This window comes from Tenrec ecaudatus, chromosome X, assembly GCF_050624435.1.
Source record: "Tenrec ecaudatus isolate mTenEca1 chromosome X, mTenEca1.hap1, whole genome shotgun sequence".
Classification (NCBI taxonomy): domain Eukaryota; kingdom Metazoa; phylum Chordata; class Mammalia; order Afrosoricida; family Tenrecidae; genus Tenrec; species Tenrec ecaudatus.
In genome coordinates this window covers 145,996,194-146,021,714 of record NC_134548.1, presented here as the reverse complement: position 1 = coordinate 146,021,714, position 25,521 = coordinate 145,996,194, and the positions used below count along the sequence as shown (strand labels likewise).

Below are 25,521 nucleotides of genomic sequence, written 5' to 3'. Positions count from 1 at the left end.
AGGCATCAGGAATGGCTCAACAAAACCTTTAAAACGTAAATTCGGATGCTCTAAGGCTCCAGGACCCAGCCACAGGCGAGGGGCGGGCCTCTGTCTGCGCCCCGCTGCTAGCAGGGTCCTCAAGTTGCGGGCGATGCGCTCCCATCTGGGATGCGGTCGCCTTCAGGGGCTGCAGTGAGAGAGGTAGAGGCAACTGGCTGTCCGGAGCCTGCCTGCGGCTCCCCCTGGGGTCTCCTAACCCCGCAACTGTGCTGCGTTCAGGCTAAGCTAGCAGCACACCCCAAGGCGCCCACTGCACTCTCAGGGCACTTTCCATCCCTGCAGCCCCGCGCAACACCCCTCCGCCCCTCCTGTGCCTGGAGGCAGAGTCTGTCCGTCCCCTTGAGACCCCCTGGTATTCTCGAATCCCATGGGGGTCCGGGATCCCATGTGTCACACACACCCCCGCTCACCCCGCAGAGTCAGCCTGAGGGGGCTGGCGTTGATAGCGCACCGTTTTAGGAACCCGCACCTCCGTTCAGCTCCCAGCCGTGCTTGGCGCGCGTCTCTCAGACTAGCTCTTTCCCTTGACGCTGTATCTGGCTACACTGTCTCTGCTTATCCCAGTCCTCTCTCCGAAGTTCCCCTGTGCCTCAGTCTCCTCCTGCCTTCTGCTCACACTACACCTGGTGTGCCTGTTGCTTCACCTGTCCTCCATCTACCTATCAGTCCCTAGCATCCTCCTGTCTGTCTTCCTGCCTCGGGAGCCCCTAGGCTTGGACGGAACTCAACTCATCTTTACCTCTTCCTCAGGTCTACCCAAATCCTTCAGCTCCCACTTTCTGGGTTACCCCGGTATCAGGAAAGCATTCCCGGTATGGACTAGAACCCCTACCACCCTCCTGGACCCGCTACCAGTCCCATCCAGTCCCGGTCAGGTCCCATCCCACCGGGGGGTCTACTCACCCGAAGGCGAGGACACCACACTCCGGGGTATAGCTTACCTCTGTCAGGATCGAATTCAGAGAGGAAATGTCTGGCCACGAGTTCTTGGTAAGCAGTCTCTTGCAGCTTCAGACGCTCCAGCTCCGAGAGGCTATGGATTGATATCATCTTGGACCTGCGGTCCGGGTTGTGTCCTGGGGCTCCTCCCAGGACTCTCACTAAAAAAATGAAGGCGGACAACAACAACAAAAGGAGCATGAGTCTGGGGCAGCGTGTCCTTGCTGCCTTGAGAAGAGGAATGCAGCCACCCATTCTGGGATCCGATGATTATCAAGACTGCATCATCCAACTGTCAGTGGACCTAGTAGAGAGAAGTCTGTAAGGGGAGGGTTGAAGGGGGAGGGAATACTGGGAGGTGGCTTCACCCTGGAGCAGAGCTGCCTCTGGTTGCTTATTAAAAAAAAAAAAAACCTTAAAAAAAAACCAGCCCTGAACAAACAGTCCACCAAGAAGAAAACACACATTAAAAATAAACCAAAAAGGGGGGTAAAAAGATTCAAAATCAACCAACATCACTCACAATAAAAAAAATACACATTGAGTCAACAAAAGGTAGCCTTTACTGTAATGTGAACAGTATTGGGTTTTTTTTTTAAATCTTTAGTAATAATACCTAGTGCTGTTCAGGGTGGGTGAAATGGGTAATTTCATCTAGGTTAGAGACACCATAAATGGGTGTAAATCTTCTAGAAAACAAACTGGAAACATAGATTTGTTGCCAAAAACTATCCTTAGGTCCTTTGACCCCATAATTTCCCTTCTAGGAATCTATCCTAATGAAACCTTCCAACAGACAGGAAAAATTGTATGCATATATGGAAAAAGGAGCAAGACAATGAGACATGTTATATAAACCATGGAAGGGCCAGAGAATGGAAAGCTATGTAATCATTAAAGTGATGTTTAAAAAGATGTTTCTGGAAACAAATATAGAACTGAGATTGCATTAATTAATATAATTAAAACTCTGTGAAGAAAATATTGCATAAAAATAATATACCTACATATTAAGCCTGCGTTTCACTGGTAGGATTTAGAGGTTTTGCCTTTTCTCTATTTACCAGAATTTTCTCAAAATAATGACATGACTTACTTCATGGAAGAAAATTCATTTTGTACCAAAGCAAGCACTTGTGGACTGTTTCTAGTGGAAGTCCTATCCAAGATTGGTGATCAGAGTGGAGTTTGTCTTTGTGTACTGGGAAACCTGCTTCATATGTTCCTCCACCATGATGTCCATGACCACATACTGCGCCCCGGCTGCGTATCTCTATGGACCCCGGACAGCATCCTTTCCAGCGCATTATCACCGCTAGTATTCATTAGAACCGTTCATTTACTCACTAATTAAAAAAAAGGAACCTGCTTCAATTGCCCACTTTGCACTAGGCACTAGAGATTCAAAGATGAGCAAGTTAATTCAACTCTTTTCATAAGGAATTTAATAGCGCAGAAGGAGATACATGGGTTAGTAACAATTTGCAGAACCTTGTGATAAGTCAATCAGCTAAGACATAAACAAAGTACTGTGAGAACAGAAAGGAGGAAACATCTAAGTCTGCCTGGAGATAGGGAGGGGGCAGAGTCCAGAGAGAAAGAACAGCTTGTGCAAAGGCAGGGAGATGGGAAAGAGGTTGTCATATTCTTGTAGCTGTCTGGAGGGGACAGAAGGAGATAAATCTGAATCGGCAGGGTTGAGGTCACCAATGGCCCTGTAAACCATGTTAAGGAGTTGGGCTTTCTTCCTAAGGCCCTGGGGGAACTACTGCAGAATGTAAGACTAGGAGTGCCAATCAGAGTTACAGCTTAGAAAAATCAGAGTGTGGTGAAAAACCTGGTTTGCTTAAAGGACCTCGGGTACAGAAATTATCCAGAAGGTCAGAGTTGCTGACCACAAGTCAGAGTTGCAGGGGGCTGATTAGGGGATGCATTTTATGGGACAGAAAATTTTAATTAGCGGTAAAGGAAAACTTCAGGTTAGCTTCCAGGTTTATGGCGTGCGTGACTATGGATGCAAATTCCTGACAAAGAAAATAATTTGAAACATAAACCTTTGCAAAACAATGACAGTGGCCACATGCCACTCTTTTGAGCTGCTCTCTCCTATATATTTTGACAAGAAATTTCTATGTCTCCTTTGGGTATTTATATTTCAAAGACCAGGTAATATGAGTTTGACAGATACAAAGTAAACATGGGATCAATAACAAATTACTGAAAAATCAATTATTTAAATGAGTAATCTATCCTATGTCCAACAACAACAACAACAACAACACAGAAACCCCCCTTAATTTTGTCTCCAAAATTCTCTCTTGCCCACTTTCCAAAATGGCTAAAGTCCCACATATTAGAAATATTTGCCGGAGATCTGAGTGTCAAAAAGAGCTGCAGCATGGGGGAGGATTCCAGGACAGCTCTTTCTATGGCTATTGAATTGAGTTCAGAAGAAAGCCTCCAGTAGAGAATTGTAAAGCTTCTTGAGCTGCAAAACACCATTCCCTGGGCCCAACAACAAACTGGCATTTTAACCAAAGGCACATGCAAAGCAACTAACCAACAGACCCAGACTAAGCCGAGAGCATGCCCCCGTTTGTGACCACAGGTCAGAGTCTATGAGCAGAGTCTTACCCTGCACACACAGCCTAACTCTGACATAATGTTTCTCCTTTTCCTTTCCCCCAATTCAAACAGTTGTGTACCTGTGTTGGAGCTTCAACTCTTCTTAGCGACGACGAGGCTTAACAGATCTGGTCAGTCAAGAAGCATAGCTGGTTCTTTTCACCCAAGCAAATATCAGGATGAGAACCAATCCCTCCCTCCATTAAAAAAAAAAAAACAACCAACCATAAAAATAAGCCAAAAAAACTCACCAGCCAAAAAGAAGAGGGAGAGGGAGAGGGAGAGAGGAAAGCCTTTGAGAGATGAGTCAGCCTAGCCGCTTACAATTCCGAAGGAAATCAAAGGTCTTAGAATAAATCATTTGTCATTACCTCCTGCTCAAAGATACAGGGCTAAATGTAAGAGCAGTCATTCGCTGCACTTGTGCTGGCAAATTTGATACTGTCTTGCTTGCCTTCAACTCCCTCAAGGCACCAATAGAGTACAAGCAGAAGTAGCATTAGGAAGACCAGTGTAGCCTGTTAAGAACCAGTGCCTTGTGGAGTGGGAGGATGAGGCTGGGGGGGGGGGGGGAGCACAAGTTGGCAGTCTGCAGTCCTCGGAAGACGTACATAGAAACTTCGAGCGATTTAAATACTGATTTTCCAAGCTGAACAGAAGGGAGTTCCTGTACAGAGCTGCTTCCCAGTCCACCATGTCATAGCAATGGCCTGCAATGGCCATGAGATAAAAAAAGATGATAAATAAGAACGAGGAAAGAAAGCAAATCTCTTTGGGCCTAGAATTAATGACATTTGCAAAAGTACTATCCTTAGACAAATGTGTGTTGTGAGCACTGGAGTCAAAGCCAAACTTTTCAATGTCTATGCTGTGTGACTTTAGGAAAGTCAACTGACATCTCTGAGCCTGAGAGGCTTCCTCTGTAAAATGGGGAAATAACACAGTACCCGTTTTAGCAGCTTATGAGAGTAATATTAAATAATGCATTGTGATATTTAGCATTTTTAATAAACATGTTGTTGCTGAAGTTGCTTTGCAGAAGGTCATGTGCCAGAAAGCATTGGCCTTCAAAAGTAATTCCGTAAAATTAGAATTTGTATCAATGCATCTCAAGACAAAAATTGCTCAATTTCTACTAAATGTGAATACAATTAAAATAGGTAAAAGAATCTTGGGAGATTATCTGGAAGAGTTTTGTCTTCTTCATGCTCCAATTTAACCAAAGTTAAGTATTAAAAAAAATCATTTTATGAAATTTAGAAACACTAACTGCATAAGTCACTATTTCAGATATTATAACCCACCCATACTAGCAAAAGATCTACATGTCCCAAAAGTTATTTCTCTTTCATTTTCCACTGTCACTAACAAAAGAAACTTTTATTTCTCATGGATCATTAAGCAGCTTAGGATATTAGGTAATGCCAGGAGAGAGAATTTTAATAAAAGGGGAAGGGACTCCTAGATCAAGTCTCCAGCAATACAAAAAGGGGAAACACATTTGGGTGTCCTCAAGCCTATTCCTCACATCCTCCTGAAATGTAAGGCACAGATGGAGAAACAAATTAACGTCAGAAAGGTCACCACTTCGACATTGAGAGGAAGGAAATGGTTTCAGCTAGGCATAAATCCTCAGCCTTTACAATTTGGAGGGTTGATTTACTCCCATGCCCCCATTAAATAGTTAGAAGGGTGTGATGGCCACTGGTAAACACCTACGAGAAAACAAAAACAAACAAACAAAACCAGTGACTGCACTGATGCCATGGCTTGAATCCTCATAAATTAGGCTCGTTATGACTCCATCAGAATTTTGTTCCAAGCTCTGAGAGCTCTTCAGAGTTTGAGAATTGATAGTGGACAAGGCCTTGTGCCCAGAAAGGTATTCCATCTGCTAGTTATTCAGATATCTACAGACAGGGACAATAGATAGATATCCCCATTGATAGATCACAACACGGGAAAGAGATACCAGTCGCTAGAGGAAAATGTTTAAGGACCAATTAGTTCTGTTGGCACATTGTCTCATTCATCCCCAAGCTTTAATGAGTTAGCCTTTAAGTTATTAGTCCATAACCTCCATTTCAGCAAAGGCTGCAGATGAAGTGATCATGACTCATTTTATCCTATGCGGTGGTAATATCCCAAGTTAATTAAACTTGGAGATGTTGTTCATCAATGCATGGAGTCAACCCATCACGGCATCGTAGAAGCTTATAAACTGATGAAAGTCTTGCTAAAATATACTGTGAAAAGCTCCATAAGCCCCCAAAAGAATGTTTAAGAAACTACTCATACTGTGAGCATGGTTCAGAGATAGAAGCTATCTAATACCAAACCCTCCATTGTACAGTTTAGAAAATGGAGGCTCATCAAGGAACCAGAATTTTCCAAGGACAAACAGAAAGTAATATGATAGCACAGTCTAGACAAGCACCCAGTTCTCCTCGGTCCCAAGGCTCTCTCCACTGCCCTATTAACCTGTACTCTGAACAGCTGCACAATCCTGCATAGAAAAATCAAAAGAATGCACATACCAACCAAAAGCCAGAGTGATAAGCCAGAGCAGGTCAGAATGGAAGGCAGTTAGCTACCACAAATTACAGCCTCTTTGTAAAACAAGAATAGTTGTCATTCCATAGATCATGAAGATGCCCTTTTAAAATTTTATTGACTAGAGAAAAACTCAAGATCAGGGTGGTGAAAGGCAAGCTTTATGATATATACCATAAATCAAAGAATAGCACAAAAGAGTGACATGAAACAAAACAACAAAATGCAGTTATTCTCACTATTATCAGCAGGCTATATCAAAGTGCATAATAGTGCTGGCATCACACAACTATGTTCCTATATATCTCTTGATTACTACTTGTAGTAAGCTACAGTGGAAAAATAAAGAGAAATGTGTTCCATGAACAGGAGGTAAAATATTTTTAACGGCCAATGAGCTAGAACTGACCGGATGGCACCTAACAAAAATTTGTCTTATACATTTCACTTGCTCAAAAGCAATTTTGGCCTATTATCTCCAGTCCCTAGCACACAGTAGGTATTCAATCAGTGTTTGTTGGATGAATCATAAGGATTAAAAAAAATCACAGGGTACTGAGAGAACATTAAGGTCTTGTAATTGAAACAGCTAGTCATGATTCATGAAAAGATGAATCATGCCATTTTATTCTCACAGCAACCCCTGGAAAGACAGTAGGGTTGGGGATTAGTTACTCCCCATGTTACATATAACAACAAACTAGGGCTATGAAGAACTTGTGACTTACCTGGAGGTTCACCAAAATACCATGGAGGAATGTGACCTAGAACCCCGGTGTCCTGACCTCTTTTCATGACACACTGCTTCCCTTCCTACCAAATAATGCTATTTCATTGTGTTTATCATCATTATCTGCCATCTATATGTCACTGGAAAGATTCAAGTAAAAGAGTACCTTCTTTCCCAAGAATGTGGCTGGCTTGGTGAGGCTTTCTGCTGTATTCTTCTTTGGGAATTAAATAGGAATATGTCTCCTTATAAGAGTCTAATGGAATGGCGAAAAGAGGAGGAGGGCACCAACCTCTATCTTTTCCTCCAACTGCCATCTCTAATGCTAATCCACCCCTAACTCAATGCTCCTGAGATATGCATTTGGACCTGGGTTCAAATCCCAGCCTCACCACATGTAAGTTTCCCATGCTCACCAACTTTGAAAAGAATTAAGCATAAATAAGTAAAAGTCAAGATGGAAGGAAAATTCCCTGCATAGGATAAAATACTGGTTCTAGATGAGGGAATTTTCCCATAATATCTGAGAGTCAAATGGAATGGGAAGACTGAGCAGAAGTGCTCTTCTCTGGAATGAGGTAGACAGAGACCTCATTGAAGAATGCCCATGCACCATCCTTTGATGATGAAAATGGGCACTCAGCCACTTTCATCAGAAGGCATACGGGCCCGTGGGGGGGCAGGGGGCGGTGGTGAGGTAAGGTGGCGTGAATTGTTTCTTCACAGGGTCTTTCAAGATCAGAGGTGCAAGGCAGCTAACTTGAAGGGGATGAGGAGCTAATGTCCACGGAAGTTAACTGGCCCCCAAAGGGAATTTAGGCCCCACCTTTGGCTTCCTCAGCACAGCATATAAGCTATCCATGCTTGGGGAAGGAGGGTGTATGTGTGTGTGTGTGTGTGTGTGTGTGTGTGTGTGTGTGTGTGTGTGTGTAGGGCATCTGGAGTGGAAAACCCCATTTCCTGACTTGGAATCTTGCAGCTTAGTAGGAAGTCATATCCATGTCAAGGGATGGAATAAGTATCCAAGAAAGACCCTGGGACTACTATCATCCTTTCCTGAGTGAATCTACATAGATTTCTCTCCTTTGTTCCTTTAAGGAATATTAAGGATTCACCGTTTCTCAAGGCCTTGCTGAGAAGACCTTGACTTCCCTGTACGTTTCCGGTTTGCATTCAGTAAACTCTAATTCATTCTTCCTGTCATCTCAACTCCCTCTCCACTGCTGTGTCCACCATCACCGCCACTGTGACCAAGCACCCCTTCCAACCAGCTCCCCCTCCCCCCACCAGAAAATGTATCTCCAGTGTATTCCCTACAAGACAGAGAAGGAGGGCTGGGGAGTGAGGCTCTGAATTCAAAGTAGGGTCATTCAGCCTTGGCCCTTTCAGGTCATAGCTGGGGTTGCTGCAGAGTGGGTGAGAGGGTGAACCATGGAAAACCTGGAGAACAAAAGAAGGCTCTAAATGAGTGCTGAGAGCTGTGTCTCCTTCCTCTTTGCCCTTTTTCCTAATTTGATAAGATCTCCCCCCCAACCACAGCCTTTGTGGTTGTTGATGGTTTCCATTTCCAAAATCATGTCTGCCTAGAACAGAGGGTGGGAACTGTGGGAGAGATGTTTCCTTCCCATGTTCAGAATGATGATAGTGGTGGGGGTGGTTAATTGCCATGCAGCCCTTTCTGATAGGAACGGCCTGGGCCTTACGTACAGCAGAATTAAGCCCTGCTCAGTCCTGGGCCATCCTCCCAATTGTTCCTCTGCTGGAGCCCATTGTTGCAGCCACCCATACCGGGGAGTATTTTGAAGCAATATTAAAGCAATCATATTATTACTTTTAAAATCAGTTCCTTCACAGAACTCCCCATCAATCCCACTCTAAAGGTCTTGACTCTCATGCTGTGAAAAAGGGCCTCCAATAGAAGTCAGGAGACCAGCTTGTTACTAAGCAGCTGGGTGGCCTTGGGCAAGTAGGTGAGCGCCTCCTGACCTAGCCTCCTACATAACCTGACAACTTATGATCATCCTGGTTATCTCAGTACACCAATGTTTTTCTACAGGGCTCGGTCAAGTCCTGGACCCAAGGCTGCTGTACGTTTGCTCCTGGTCCACAGCAGGAAGACCAGACGCCCTGCCAGGCAGCAGAGCCAGCCGCCCCCTGAGTGAGGGGTCCTGGCCATAAGGTCTTCCTGGCCCTCCTTTACAGCCCCTGGCCCAAGGCCAGGTGGTGGCAGAGCAGTGAGCAAGGAACCGAGAACACTAGAGGTGAGCTCTGAGGCAGCTGTGCCCTTGGCCCCCTCATGCCTCCCCAGAGTGGCCTTGACCTATGACAGCCCTGGAGCTGCTGAGCTTGGCCTTCAGGCAAGGTTGAGCTGTACTGCCACCCCCACTTAGGTGGCTCCAGATAGCCACTGCAAAGTTCAAGAAAGCCTGCTAGTGCAAAAGTCACTCTTGGTGGCTGGCCCCTGCTGCGAAATCCAACTATGCCCTCCCAAGGAGCTCAGCCTTCCCTCCAGGAAACTCAAAAGCTCAGGCAACTTGTTCAACATAGTCAGACCTCCCCCAGATCCCTCACATCCATAACCCACTTGGAAATCCCGCACCTCCCACTCCTGCCCCCCAGTGGGTCACACTTGGGCCCCTGGAGCCCTGGCCCAGAACTACCTCTTGGCGAAGATCCGAAGATCCGGTGCGGCCAGGAAACAAGTGGCAGTGTGACCTGCTTCTCTGTGCTGCAGCTTGACTGTGGCCAGTCCTGGGAAGAGCTACAGAAGCTGCGAGTGCTCTGTTCTGCTGCTCAGACTCCCCCCCTCGCTGTAGAGCCCTCTGCGCGGTGAAGGGACTGATTCACAGCGATTTTCCACACAGCAGCCAGCTCAGCTGCTTGCGCATGCATACCTGTTTGCTGGATCCCTGGGCTACTCCCACTGTTTCTCATTGCACCCTACAACCTGATCTTCCCTCACCCCCACAGATACAAAGCCCATCTCTTCTTTTTCACGATCCAGCCCAAAGGGTGCTTCTTTCTGGGCGCTCTGCATCTTGCACTCCCATCAGGAAGGGGACATTGCCGGTGAAGAAAAAGCAGATGGTGAAATTCAGCTGGTCAAGAACCTTAGTCAAGAAGAAGACCCAAGGCTCCCTGTATCCCAGCTCAGGACTTCTATTTTTATTTCTATAGCAGATTGCTTCTCTTCTGCTCTGACTTGTGTGCGTGGCACTGGAAGGCAAGGGGCACCCCTTGTTGGCCTTTTGCACCCAAGACTGTACACAGAACAACCTCACACGCTACGCTTATTCTACTCCTTGATTCACTGTGCCTTTTCCTGTGTCCCCCACTTTTCCAGGGCCGGTGCACTTCCAAATACACACACACACACACACACACACACACACGCTTGTTTCATTCAATGCTCATTGAGCAGCAAGATCAAACAGAAGCGGACTTAAGAAAGTCCACCACCTACCTGAATCAGAATGGTCACTAACCCAAATCCACTACTCTAGTCTACAGCTTTATCATTCCTCCTTCTTTATACACCTGTGGCATCAGAGGAAGTTGGCAGGCCAGCCATGCTTTCCCAAAGCACTCTACCTTCTAGAATCTCTCCCAGGAATGCTTTCTTCTAATTTGAACCCACCACCCCCCAATCCTATTTGGAAATCAGTACTTAATCACAAAATTACAAAAGTCAATTTTTCTTGCCTACTTGAGACAAGGGCAATTGGAGGTTATCAATACAATATCTTGTGTGGAGAGGGGTTTCAAACACAAACTCACACTCTCCCAATTGAATTCTCTCCTCTCCCAGAACAAGGAAATGGACAAGGTGCACGTGTTGCTTCTACTGTGGTAGGAATGGAGAAGAAAGAGGAGAAGAGAGTCAAGAGTGCCTGAGCCCTGAGGAGTGAACCCAAGGGAGAGTGAGCCTAACTAGAGTCTCCGCATAGCGAAGAAGGCAGGGAGAAGGTAGAGTTTACGATACAGAAGATATGAGCTGCTGGCTCCAAGCATATCCAGGAAGCCACAGACTTGTTTCTCAGACATTCAGGGATATAGTTCTTCTGGTTTTAGGTTGGAAATGAGATCCCAAAGCCCCTGTACAACATATCACATGCAGAGAGAACATCTTCAGGTAGCGCTGAGGTAGGCTCTTGAGGTAGTATTGTCAGTGCTTCCTTTGCTTCCAGAAGGACTACCTTACCACCACAAAGAACCTCTCTGCTCCCCTTCCTGCCCTACTCCCACTTCTGCCCAGCATCAAAACTCAAAACCCAACTCACTGCTCTTCGGATAATGTAATTCTTTACTGGAATTCAAGGCCTACGGTCTTGGTTTGTTTTTCCCCAAGGAGCAGCTGGGTGGTTTTGAACTGCTGATCCTCTGGTTAGCAGCCCGATGCTGAACTGCAATACCACTAGGCCTAAGGAATGGAATAAACTTTACTCAGCAGGGAAGTGCCCATTCCCCCTCAACATTTGGTGAGGATTTCTTCCTCTCCTCCTTTGAGAAATGGGCTGAGTGTTGCCTCTTTATATATTCTAGAACAGCAGAACAGAAGAGGATGAAAAAGAGCAGCAGTTGGAGGCTGAGTCAATTCCTCCCTGGCGTCCTCTTTGGCATGTTAGGCTCTCTGGCACTGGCAGCTCTGCTCCCCTTCCTCCTTGCAGCATCCTGCCTGCAGTCCTCCCTGGTGACAAGACACCGATCGTGGGGTCTCAGCTCACTGAGGATGCTTCCTTTTAAATCAAGGGTTCACACTAACAGGCTAAGGAAAGACTTGAATTCAAAAGGGGAGATGGTGGTAAACCGCACGGGATCCAAGGAAAAATATACCCAGGGAGTCAGCTACCACCTCAGAAAGGCAACCACCCACCTGGAGATGGCTGGCAGGGGCAGCTTGGCCACATAGGTTGAACCTAACGGTACAGAAAGCTGATTTAGAAATAAGATCGGCAGGTTGTTGGCTTTGATTGCCACGATCGCCTGGGTAACAAGTATACCAAGACCACATGAAAGAAGGTAGACTTCTTCATCTCATTCAGCCTCAGTTTCTACATTGTGGAATAGGGGGACAAACGTTTTCCCTATAGCACTAGGGGGAGGATTGTATGACAGGACAGAAGTAAAGTCCTTAGAACCAAGCCGGGTACAGAGTCCCTTTGCCAATGCAACCTCCTTTGGGGGTTAGTCACAGGAGAAGCTACAGGCTGCAGTCAAAAGCCAGATAGGAACGAACACTTGCCCCAGACACACTCCTCCTTCTTAGTTTGCTTCACACTTGGTTTTATTGTTGGCACATTATTCCATTGAATTTGAACTACATCCCATCAGTGGGTCCCTTGTTACTGAAGCCCGGAGAGGGAGAAGAGCTTGCTCAGGGTCACACTGTCAGTAGTAGAGTCCCAATGAAAACATAGGCCTCCCACCACCCCGTGAGGTTCTATGAAGCCTTGTAAGCACTTTCTCTGGGGACTTGGTGGAGATGGCAGTGGGGAGGTGTCTTTAGGAGCTGACTCTATGCACATAACTATAGCCACTAACTGTAGCTGCTCTACCACTTAGCCCCAGCCTCAGGGCATTAGGATCCAACCTCATCCTCTTCATTTCTCAGGTGATCTCCTCATGCCTTCTTAATCTGATTCATGGCCACCTCTGCTGCCCAACTCTGTGGGAGTGAGTCACTTGCTGGCTGGCCAGGGCCTCTGCCCTCCAGGAAAGAGGCTTTCTGCTTAATTGACTGCAGAAGCCTCCCCTGCAGTGAGACAACACCCTTGCAGCCAGGCCTTGAGCTGGAGGGCTTTAAGGAAGAATGAAGTAGGCCTCATCTGAAGTTGCTGCCCTCCCCACAATAGGCCCCAGAGCGCCACTAGATTCTCTGCCTAGATTCCTTTGATAACTCCTTAGTTACCTTTGGGTTTCATTGTCTCTGGGCGATCTTCCCACAGTGCATATCTCTGCAGAATGTGTTGAGCCAACGTGTGTGTGCGCGCGCTAGAATCTAAGGAGCACTCATTACCTGTGTGAGAAGTTCTAGTGGCGACTGTCTGTCTGTCTGTCAAAGGGGAAGAATATTGGGGAGTGAGTTAGGAAGTACCTCTGAGGGTAGGAGGGATGGCGAGAAAGTCTCAACACAGCCTGTAGGACCAGGATTGTGACCTAGAATTTCTATGGCTGGGGGCACAGGGTATGTATTCCTTTCAAGATGACACATTGTTTCAGAAATTGAATTTTACCCTCCCTCCCCACCCCCGCCATTCTTTGTCCTTCTGTCCTGGCCTTGGAGCATCAGCCTGTGGCCATGTCCCCTTCTAGCCCTCTGACTCGCCCTTGCCCAACTCCCAAATCTGTATCTTTATTAACATGTGTGTGTGGGAGGGGGGGTGGGGGTGGAGGACAGAGAATGGAAGAGAAGGGACATCTTTGAAATTTAATTGGGAAGAATCACCTTACTTATGTGACTTCCATTAAACTTCACAATTACTCTGCGAGAGAGCGCGGTAGCAGAGCTGGTATTCGACCTTTCAAAGGCTGTGAATCACAATACATCACAAGCCTGTGATCCCCTTCCCCCACCTCGCCTTTGTTCTAGCCTCTCTCCCCTCTGCCCCAACTCTCCCTGGAAAGGAGACAAGCATTTCCATGCTAGTATGGCCTCCAACCTGGGGAGGATTCTTGAGTCACTCACCTTCACCTAGAGGGCTAACACAGGGGTGGGGGTGAGGAGCAGAGAAGTATGGGGGCGCGACGGAGCCAGGGCTACAGCGGCTAGAAGTGCACTGCCCCTTGGGCGACTCTACCGCCCCCTGCCGCTGCTCTCAGGAGGGTCGCACCAATGGCCTCCAGTGGTCTTGGGCAAGGGGATGAGCTGCAGAAAGCTCAGTGGGATGGAGCGGGGAAGGAAACTTTCAGAGAGCCCTACTACGCGCCCGGAGACCTGGGACTCACTGGCTAAACGGTGCGCTGCTAAGGACAAGGTCGCCGGAGAAAGCCTAAAGGACCGGCTTCTGGAAAGATTGCTGCCGCGGAAACCCTACGGGGCGGTTCCGCTCGGCCCCAGCGGGGCACCGGGGGTCCGAAAACACACCCCGCCAAGGATTTGTTTTACTGAGTTCACTATGTGCCTAGCGCCAGCCGGCGCTTTCAAATGGCCTTTTCTGTCCAAAAGGAGTGGTTTGGCGATACAGTCAGCACTCCGTGGTCTTCAGACGAGAGGAGAATAGGTTTCGCACAAAGCTTGCGTGGAGCTAAACTCCTTACTTCTGAAAACCAGGAGAGAAGCGCACTCCCACCCTCGCTGTCGGGCCGGAGTTGGGTGGCGCCAGGCCCGGGGTGGGGAGGGGGTGGGGGTGGGGCTGGAGGTGGAGCCTGCCTGGGGGTTGGGGCTCGGAGTCAGGGTCTGCACGCAGCCCGCCCATCCACCATTCACCCGTGCACAGACTGCCCGCATCCTCCCGTTTCCTGGGCTTCTGGGGACCCCGCCTGGACCCAGCCCACTCATTCCTTTTGCAAGGGACTAGAGAGCAGGGTATAGATGGAGCAACACCCCAGGTCAAAGGGACAAGGGTGTCAGTACGCCCGCTCAGGGTCCTGGCAGCTGCTGGCTACCCCCAGCCCCGCCCACCCTCCCCCTCCTCCACTCCTCGCCCCTTCCCTTCCTCCTGCAGGGAAGGCGGGGGCGGGCTATGTGTGTAAGTCTGCATGCATGTGCGCGTGTGAGCGCGCGCGGGTGCAGGCAAGCTATGTGTGCGTTTGGTGTATGACTGGGGTGTGTGCGCGGTGCGTGGTTAACCCCGGGGGCTCAGTGTGATGTGCCTTAGGTCTGCGCTTGGACATGGAGGTTGTGTTTGCCTCGGGTTTGAGTGTGCATGCTTGTGGGTTGTAGGGTTCTTCCACATGGGGCAGGGTGACTGTGTGTGGGCGATCTGGACGTGTGTTCGATGTGCGTTTCTGCCGGGGCTGGTGGTTGTTCGGTGGTGAGTGTGGATTCGTGTGTAGTGTGTATAATATACGCGTGTACCCTTTGAGCATGTGCATGTGTGCGTTTGATGTGTGCTTACACTTAGGTTCAGTGTGTCCATGTGGGTTTACATATGGTATCTGTTGTGTATTTGCTTGTGGGCAAGGTGTCTCCATATGTGAGCCTATTTAAGGTGCATGTGTTCCAAGGTGTGTTAGGATGAGATGTGTGTGTGTGTGTGTGTGTGTGTTAGGTGTGTTTAGCTCCGATGGAGCACTGGAGAGCAAGTATGTCTTGCAAGGGGGAATCCCTGCATGAATGTGCACAGGTGCAGTGTGTAAGGCATGGGGTTGTCTAAAAAAAGAAAAAGAAGAAGAAGAAGAAGAAGTCGTCCCTGGGAGCATGGTGTGTGAATTGGGCAGAGGAGCAGTGTTTCTTCCCAGAACTGGGAGGAGGAAAGGTGTAGGGGCCAGCGACCCTGCAGGGGCACCCCCTGTTCTGACCTTCCAGCTCCAGTCGGCCTGCTGCTGTGAGCTCACCTGGCTGCAGAGAGGAAAAGAAGAGGAGAGAGCAGCACGTGGTTGGCAGGTAGGATGCCTGAGGGCACCTTGTGTGGGATGGTGGGAGGAAGTTGGAAAGATTCTCTGGGTTACTGACACACACACCCCCCCCCCCAAACCCTTAGGAGTTTCAGTTCCATTCCCAGAGGCCACCAACTGTTTGCTTGTGGCCTGGCAGTTTCACACCTTCTTTGTGTGGGCAGATCCCAGTTGCCTAGAAAGCCCTATCCTCCCATGCCTTGTAATAAACTTCTACTTATTTTGTAAAGGCTTCCTCAAAAGTTACAAAACATTGGCGGCTTCTCTGCACCACCTGCCTAAGTTGAGGGAGCCTGCCTTCGAGGCACCTCCGTTCCACTATTCATGTCATGTTCCACTTCTCATGTCATGATCATACATGCAATTATTTGAGCTTCTGGTGAGACTGCTTGGTATACAGTAAGAATAGTTATGGTCATCATCATCATAAAGTTACTATTTAGTAACTACTTACTCCAGAGCAGACAATGTACTAAGAAGCATTCTTCCATCGGTTATCTCCTTGAATGCTCACAGTGACCCTGTGAGGTAGACAGGGCTATGACAGTCACTATTTTACACATCAGGCTCAGAGCAGTCAGTCACCCATATCTGCCAGGCTTCCTAAACCTTTCTTCTATTCCAGGAACCCTCTTTTAGAGCGCCTGGATTCCTTCTAGACATAAAAAAATATCTTTTTTTTCCCACCAAGTTTTTCTTTTGAATTTATTGGCAGCACCAAGGGTGCTCAGCATAATTACTTTGTCTCCCAGATCACTGATACCTTCTCGAATCAACTTCTTTGTTGAGAACCTAGAAATGTTTCCTCTAGGCACATGAGCCCCTCAATCTTTCCAGTGCTGGGAGCTCTCCTTAGGTGGGTGCTGAAAGAAATAGCTGAGAGTGAAGAAATTTCTAGCCATAAAATTAGGAAAATGGGGTAGGGAAGGAACATAGAGAGATATAGAGGGAAATGGGGGTGGAGGGAGTCAGGAGAGGTAAGAGAGTATTCCTACACCCCACCCCAGGTTAATTTCCACTTCACCACCAGAATTGGTTATGCAGCGACAAGCAGAGCAGACATATCAAAATGCACATATAAAAACACGTAGCGCTTTCTCGCAGGAAACATAATTTCGGAATGGACCCTATTTTGTATTATTCATGTTTTGGGGAAGCTTGTGTTTGCTTAAGGGGACTTCTGCTGTTCTAATGTGTTCAAAGCAGCCTCATTAGATAAATGCAAATTAAAACAAGGCACTGCAGTTTGAGAACACATTTGTGTGTGTGTGTGTGTGTGTGTGTGTGTGTGTGTGTGTGTGCGTGTGCGTGTGGGCTGGTGGTGGTGTGGACCCGGTTACAGCTAAAGGGTCACTGGGAGCACTGGCTCCCAGCTCAGCCCCTGGGGAACCAGCATAGAGACTACTGCAAAGAGGTCCGGGGGTGGACGGAGAGGGACTATTAAACAGTGGTGAGTCACTTCACCGCTTTTCAGGAGAGAAAGGGAGAAGCAAGATTCAAACTGCCATTGCTGTTATTGTGCCCTTTCAAGTGGCACAAATGAACCTGGTATGCGGATGAGAAGCAGCTGGAACATCCGTAAAGGCCGCCCCCTGCCCCCCAGTTGGGCCTGGGTCAGCACCTCATCTTGGGTGGGCAGAAGAAGCATTACCTAAGTCATGGTATAGCCAGAAAGTCTTTTGAAGGAAAAAAGGGGGGGGGGTGGTATGCGGCTGGAGAGGCTAGCCTAAGTTAGACTGGGCACAGACTATGATTGAGTATATGGTATGTAAATCCTACAAGAAATGTGTATACACTTTGGGAGCTCCCAGCATCTGGTCTCAGACAGTTAGCTTTCCTCCTGGCACAAGGCAAGCCAGACACCTCTCCACACTCTGAATGTATCTGCTTCACATCCAAGTTCTTCACAGATGCTCATGTGAGGCTTCTCCATCCTCCAAGGGTCTCTCCGTTGCTCTTCTCCCTGCCTCCCTTGCACAAACTGCTAGACAACTTGTCTAAATTCTGTGGTTGCAGCCCCACCTGGTTTAATGAAGACTCTGTGCTAATGCTTGTCAAATGGGGACATGCTGCAACACTGAAGAAGCCCAAAGCGCCAGCGCTGGGACTCCAAAGATTCAGTGCTGAGCCTGAGACTTCAACATGACAGAAGGCTGCTTTTATTCTTGCCCAGACTCCTATAAACCACTGGGTGGGAGGGGCTACCAGGACCCCTGCAAATGACACCACAAAGGGGCAGCGCTATCTCTCTCTCTCTCTCTCTCTCTCTCTCTCTCTCTCTCTCTCTCTCTCTCTCTCTCTCTCTCTCTCTTTCTCTCACACACACACACACACACACACACACACACACACACACACACTTCTTGGACCTTCAAATGTTAACTGCAATTCCCTCTCCTCTGTATGCAGAAAATGGGTCCCTGTAACATAAGGTTGACATGGGGAATTGTGAATGTGGAAAAGCCCTTTGGTAACCCCATCGTGGCCCAATGTAAACAGACATACATTTATTTTCATGGTAAAGCTAAAAAATCTATAGGAGGAAAATACACAAATGTGAATTGTATTGAGGAGGGAGATACATCACTTTCTTAATATGTGATCTTGGGAAGGTTACTTTACCTCTCTGAGCCTCAGTTTCCTCATCTGTAAAATGGAGGGCTTAACTCCTGCCTCAGACTTCTTCTAATGACTGAAAAAAGGGAAAGCTCTGGCCAAGAGCCTAACAAGTAGGATAAACTTCAAAGACAAGGTTAGTTAATTCCATCCTCTGCCCCACCCCTCCCGGGCCCCCTGCCCGCCTTCTCAGTGTAGAACCCCAAGTGTCTCAATCAGGATGTTCAGGGAGTGAAGCCACTTGACTGATCTGCCAATTTACCTCATTACTGCTTTGTCTGACACTCCTGAAATAGTCCCTTTTCTTTTAGGATCGTGTTTTGATCAGCCTAATGCAGCCTTGGAAGAATTGAACCCCAAGTCCAATTCACACCCTGCAGTTTCTCCTGGTAGTGTTAATGAGACCAAAGTCTCAGACATACAACTGCACACAGGAAAAGTCTCAAACTTTCCGCTTAGTGTCCAAACAGCTACCATCTCCAACCAATCCTGGCTGCAGCCCTAGCCCCAACCTAGTCTCCTAAGTCTGTGCCATCGTTCTCAAGAGAATGAGAACAGAATATTTCTTAGCTGCATTTTCCCCCATGGCTCCTGTTTTCACTCTCGCTGTCTTCCACCCTGGAACTTGAGAAGGGTTGCCAAGGCTGTCCTAGTGCTATCAATCACCAAGGTTAGGGGCTAATGGGTAGACGGATAAATTGGATGATGGCAGGAGAGATGCTAGTCCTCTGAGCTAAAATAAATCTCATGTTAGTTACTATTTGTGCATTGGAAAAATGAATGGTGAGGTGGGAGAAGACCCCATCTACGTGCCCCCTTTTTTCCTTGACGCTGTTGTCTCCCTCTAGAGTGAAAAGCCAGCTACTACAAGTAAAGGTTGCATTTAAGCCGAGTCCTGAGGGGAACCATTAACAAATCGGTGGGGGTGTGGAGAGCAGGGATCCTCCCAGGGAAAGCTTGAGAGTTGGAGTCCAGCTTTCAGGAATTCCCCATTTCTGGAAATTTCCTTTGACTTTTCTCTTTCTCGCAATATTATTTGTTGTGGTTCTTCATTTTGTCACTATCCATCTTGCCTGCTACCCACACTGACCTTACAAAATAATCTAGGAGTTTAGAACTTTTCCAGCTCCAACCCCTGTCTGCTTCTAAGGTGGTCTGGCAGTCTCTGATTTGATGAAAGGAATGGGAGGGATAGTGGCCAAAGGTCAGACAGATCCTGCCGAGTGGAGGGTCAAGACAAACAAACTTCCCTGAGTGCAGTGAACTGGTGGCTGCTGGATTTTGAGTGCTCATCCCGAGGAAGCCATGTGGTTTTTCATAGGTATATCTGAAATTGAAATCGTTTCCTAGTGACTCAGAGCCCCGGCAATGAGGACGCAGGTGGTATTTTTATTGCGTTTTCCTGGTGAATGGTGCACCTTTTCATGGAAAGGAATCTGTAGGTCATCGATCGTGTCAGAGAGCAGAATTTGAGCTCTGATCAACATCAAATCCACCAGCTAGGAAAGGATGGTGTGTTTCAATGTAGTGCCGGGAGCTTTGCAAATAGTCTCCTTTAACTCATGCCATGTTTAAGACCAGACCCAAAGACGTTCTAATCCTCGCTCTGCCACTGTGGCAGGAAACAAGGCACTGGAATCTCAGCTGTAGTGTTTAAAACAGAGATAAGAATACTTACCTCAGAGAATTGTTAGGAAAGTTAAGTGAGATTGTTTATGTCAAGTGACCAGCACATGGTCGATTTCGTACACGGTAGGAGAAGGAATAAAACCACATCTTTTGCTACTTGAAGGAGCCCCGGTGAGGTATTGCGTTACACCCTGGGAGAAAGATGAGGTGTTCTGCTCCTATAAAGAGCTACAGCCTCGAACACCTGAAGATGCAGTTGTATTCTGCCCTATAGGGTCTCCACCAGTCAGAAATGACTCAATAGCAGCTTGGTACTTGAGTCATAAAGAAAAAGAAACAAACAATTTTACCATCACGTCAATTCTGGCTCACGGAGACCCCGTGTGTCACAGAGCAGAACTGTTTCATATGGCGTTCTTGGCTGTCCTCTTCACCGAAGCACACTGCCAGGCCTCTCTTTTTTGGAGGGGGGATCATTTTATTGGGGACTCATACAACTCTTTTTTTAAAAATCATTTTATTGGGGGCCTGTATAACTCTTATCACAATCCATGCAGACAGGCCTTCTTTCATGGCTCCTTCTGGGTGGATTCAAACTGCCAGATGTTAGGCTACTTGTTCCTGTTGCTCTGTGCTTATGAGTTGATTTTAACTCCAGATTAAGTTAGTGGTCAAGGGGAAACCAGCTGCACTACCTAGAGATGTAGTCATAGAAAGCATTTCACCAATGGCATCTATCACAGTAACTTCAGCAACAGCAATAATAACAACAGTTATTATGGTTGCTACTGTTATTTCTGAACCTGCACTGAAGCTATCCTTCTACTCTCTTTAGAGAGGGTTGGTTGCTTACAGCATGATGGTAAACGCCATTATGGGATTCAAATGAGTTCAGGCCACAATCAGTCATAAGAGACATTTTAAAATCATGGGGGAACAACCAATTTGGTTAACCTGATCCAGTCATTACATTTGACTTCAATTTGAAGAGGAAAAAAATCTGAAATTATTGTTGGATTTTCCATCAGTGTAGAGATTATTTTCATATCATAGATTCTCAGATTTTTGAAACTTTGGTAAGTCATAAGAATAAGTTGAGAAGAAAATTGATAGAGATTTGAGAACAAAGAGGAAATGGGAAGAGGACATTATGCCATTTCCTTGATGCAATCTCTAGCTTTACTTTTTAGCTGACTTTTCCTCCAGTCTTTCAAAATTGTGTATTTGTCATAGTTGTAATCATACAATTTTCCAGGTTGCTACATATCATTCATTTGTTAGTTGTTTATGATTGTATATGAGTGTCCTACTTTATTTAGCCATTCCGCTATTATTGGATATGTATGTAAATTGTCTCAGTAGATAAATAGTGGGAGGGAGAGAAAAATCATGTTGCCATAGCCACTCTGAGGGACTGGTTTCCTGAACTATTAATGCCCAATATGCACTCTGTCATTTGATATTGAAACTTGATGAACATTAGATCTTCTGCTGGGCATACATTCACACGGGTATTATTTTTGGCCAGTTTTCTGTATACAGACTCTACAATTCACCCTCACAGAGGGTGAAGTGTGGGATAACCCTAACCCAAGAAACTAAACCCTAGAAAGTCACAAGCTTCACTTGTAGAAAATGTCTTTGGGGTACAAGGGAGTAATTTACAAAGGAGCTTCTGAATCTGACCAGGGGAGTAGGGTGTCTAAGTGGCCAACCCATCCCAGATCTTGCAAATGGTCCTGCTGCAGCTCAACCAGACCCAACCTCAGCAAATCAATTGGGTCCCATCTCCAAGAAAAGATCAAATTTGTATGTAAAGTGGGCCCCAGGGTCTCTTCAGCTTTAGACTTTTGGCTGCTTTACAGACGTTCAATTGTTTGAAGCCAAATCCAATGCCAAGAGTGAACTAGGGAGAGAATTTCAAGTGGGTCAATCTTGCTATTTCTTTCCCTGGGACAGAAGACCATTTTGGGAACACCATTTCTCTCAGATCACAGTGATGCCTCTCCCAAATGCCTTCATGAGGTTGCCCATTGCCTATTGTCACCCAGAGAAGATCGGTCTGGCAGGCCACCTGTCTCCGGAGCAAGGGCTGAGGGGTAAAGGAACATCTAGAATACCTCCCCCACTCTGTCCACTCAGTGGCCAGCCTCTCCCGCTCTCTCACCCACCTTTGACTCCTGGGAATTTCTGAAAGACTTTTGAAGGGAGGCACCAAGGTCAATTAAAGTCCCAGAGAATATCAATAGGTACCACAAAATTACTCTGCACATCACACATTTCTCAGTATGAGAGCAGCATCCTGGGAAATGTTACCAGGTCCAAAAATGGGCCCAAAGATGATTGAGCTCTTTCAAAGGGATGCTGTATGACTTCAGTGAGATTATATATCTAAAGAATTGGGACCTTGTTCCAACATCTGAGCAGTATATCACACGTATGAGCTGTTATTGTACCAAGTGATAGAAGGGTGGCATGAGGTCATGTGGGGGGACAGATCCCACCAGACAAGAAATGCACTCGTAAACTTAAAGTCTTGCATTTGGGTTCCAACACCAACTAAATGTAAGATGCAGATTCCAAAAAGAAACTGAGATGATATTAAAAAAAGACTTATGAGCTTTAGTTGAAAATAATTATAGTACAAATAAACTGTGTGGTGTGTTTGTAGTGTATTTTCATGGGATTTGTCTGTGCACAAATGATGTTAATGTAGCGTGCTGGATGCTGTATATGAATTGTGTGCATGTGTGATGTGTGAGTAGTGTGTATGTGTGTGTTTTCTCCCATGTTTTGTGTGTCCACTTGTCTATGTGGGAGCTGGTGTGTCTGTGTATATGCATATGGCTTTGCATGTCAGTGTGTTTGCTGATGAAAATGTCTGTATATATGTGTAAATTAGGCATGGTATGGCTAGGACTTCCAAAAGAGGGCAAGTCAGTCATTCAGAACTACATTTATGGAATTGGGGTGGTGGCCAGAAATCCTCTTTTGGCACATCCCTGTCTCCACAACTTGGAGCATGTTCACCGAAGAGCAGCTATATGTGGGCCGGGGCCCTACAGTCATGTCACATGTTGAATAGGGGAGGTTTGGCCTAGATATGGACAGGCAGGAGTAGGAGGTGAGAAAGGGAAAGAAGAACCTGAAGGTGAGCGCCAGGTCCAGAAACTAGAAACTTCTAGGCAATAGTTTGGGATTCAGTTTAAGAACAATCCAGCTAATGGACATGGTTGCAGCTCCTGGGTGGGGCAGCAGTTAGCTAACTGAAAGGCTGACAGTTCGAGTCCAGCCAGAAATACCTTGGAACAAAAAGTTTGGCAGTCTAGTTCTGAAATACCAATCATTGAAACACCCCATGGAGCACAATTCTATGTTCACACACATAGGGTCCCTATGAATCAGAGTTTATTTCATCGCAACTAGGTTTGGTTTTGTTTTCTAGATGGGGATGGAGTGTGTTTGTGACACTATTAGCTTTCATATTCTTGATCTCATTGGAATCACACAACATCCTTGTGGGTCAAGCAAGAATGGAATGGTCACCCAGCCCCTTCCAGGGGAGAGTGTTAGTTCTATTGTGGCCTTAACCAAATCCAAGTCGTGGCCATTGACTCATTTCTGACTCATAGCAACCATGTACGGGGTTTCTAGGATATAAATGTTTACAGGAGCAGAAAGCTTCATATTTCTCACTGTGGGTTTGAACTACAGACTTTTAACTTAGTGGACCAATGTTTACTCAATATCCCCTTGTATGGCTGTAGAAGTACACATATATACTAGGATTACATATATCCTTGCAGAACTATATAGAACAAAAAAATGTGCATGCAGAGCATTTTCCTTGTCAAAGAACCGTGACCTCAGTGAGAGACTGTACTTGAACTTGCTAAATGTGCTAAATAACCAGCTGTTGTTGGGAGGCTACACCCCAAGGATGGTTCTCGGCAGGGTGCTGGGGCTGGCAAGAACTACAAACAAGTCTATGCTGAATTAAGTTGCTGAGGTCCCTCCTCCTCCCCTCCTCCCCCTCCTGTGAGGGGGCAGAGGAAAGAGGAGACAAGCCCAGGTTTGGTCTCTGGTTGGTGACCAATGACGCACTCTCACCAATATAGATTTTGGAGGTGGAGACTATGGAAAAACAGGTGGCCATGTGGCCAGGTGGCAGCATGGAGGGGGTAGGGCCTACCAAGGGGAGTGAAGGACAGTGTGGATGGGGGTCTCCAGGAATTTTCCAAAAGAAAACACATGTTTCTTGAAACGTGAAGGAGGAAAAAGAACTGTTGCAAACATGCATTTGGTAGAAGGAGTTCCAGAAAAGGGGCGCAATGAGACGCACACACTTACACCCATCTGGGGAGTTTTGCACTTAATACATGTCCTCACCTCCACAGGGACAGATAGAAAAGTCAAGCCTTGATCTCAAGGACCCAAAGCGCGAGAGGCCCCGATGAGAAATGCAGGTCTCGGCCACAGGGCAGCGTGAGGCAGTGGGCAGTTGGCAGGACCTCAGCAGACCCAGATCGGAGGCCAACTCCTTGCCTGACCTTGGGCAGGCCTTTCTCATCTCTAGTCTTCCGTGTCCCCCATCTATCACATAAAAGCGTCGAACTCGACGACTCTCAGGGCACTTTCCATGCTGATATTCGCTGGTTGAAATTGGGGCACAGGGAACAAGCTTCAAGACCAAAGGGGGTCACCAGGAAGCCCCACCTCCATCGCCAAGGCCTCTGGCCTTTGGCTGCCCAGACAGGGACATTCATCCTTGGGCCTTTAGGCACACCTCGCCCCACGCGCTAGCCGTTCCCCGAGGGCGCCCCAGCCAGCAACGCCGCCTCCGCGCTTGCCGGCTTCCTGGCTGAGCTCTTAGCGCAATCGCTCGCCATTCCAGGCAAAGCTGGTGATTTCTGCGGGGCTTCGACGGGGCTGGCCCATAGTCCAGGGACAAGGAGATAAAAGTCTGCGGGGAGGGAGGCCAGGGGCAGGGAGCCAAAGGCAGGGCGCCCCACCCGGGGCGTGGGGGGGCAGCCGCCTCTTTCCACCACCACCCCGCGCCCGCCCCGCAGTGCGCACCCCGCTCCCGGAGCGTCTCAGGGGCCACTCACCACGGCGGGGGCGGGGCTCGAAGGCCGACGCGAAGAGGCAGTCCAGCATCCACGCCATAGCAGGGCGCGCACTCAGTGCCCTTGGCCTCGCCTCCAACCTCGCAACCTCAGCGCCTGCCGAGCACTGGCCGCCCTAAGTAGCCCCCGGTGACCACGCCCTGAGCCGCACCCTGCACCCAGCTAAGAGTGTCTTGGTCACCGGACACCTCAGGCCTGTCACAAAAGGGGCAGGGCCTCGGCCACCCCCAACCCCCACCCAGGCAGGAAAGGAGGCTGTTCCTGCAGCCCCTTCTCCCAGGCAGAGGGAGGCCTGAGACTCAGCGCCTGGCTGAAGGTGCTCCCCTGCCCGCTGGGAGCTCCGAAGTTGGAGCAGGAGAGGGAAAGAAGGTCTCTTTCTTGGAGTCCTAAGTCAGATGCATCAAAACAGAGCTGGCCTCAGAAGGTGGAATTGCGCGGGGTGGTGGTGGTGGGGGAGGCTGGGGGCTGTTAGTTGGTGCACCAGAGGCTCCCATCCAGGATGGACATCTCAGAAACCCTCTCCAGGGCCCGCGGTGAGCAGGAATGGGCTGGACTGCTTGGGAGTGGGTGTCCTGCGCCTGACCTGAGTAGCCATGGGTGGATCAGGGTGCCAGGCAAGATTCCAGCCCTGGCAACCCCTACATTTTAGGCGTGCTATGAGGAAGCCCAACCTGAGGGGTAAGCAGTGGCTGCCCCAGGTATCTT

General features: G+C 47.7%; 1 protein-coding gene across 2 annotated transcripts in view; it reads right to left on the bottom strand.

Moving 5' to 3' along the window:
• The window catches only part of ARHGAP36 (Rho GTPase activating protein 36), a 30,634-nt gene extending 5,778 nt beyond the window's left edge, over positions 1-24,856 (bottom strand). The window contains exons 1-2 of one of the 2 annotated variants that reach the window (XM_075539263.1): positions 24,799-24,856; positions 984-1,142 (exon numbers count right to left, since the gene is read on the bottom strand). In XM_075539263.1, the coding sequence (XP_075395378.1) occupies positions 984-1,142; positions 24,799-24,856 (217 nt within the window). Of the gene's footprint in view, positions 1-983; positions 1,237-24,798 lie in introns of those variants that run through there. The other variant, XM_075539262.1, reaches the window with a different exon arrangement.
• Between the last annotated feature and the right edge of the window lie 665 nt (positions 24,857-25,521).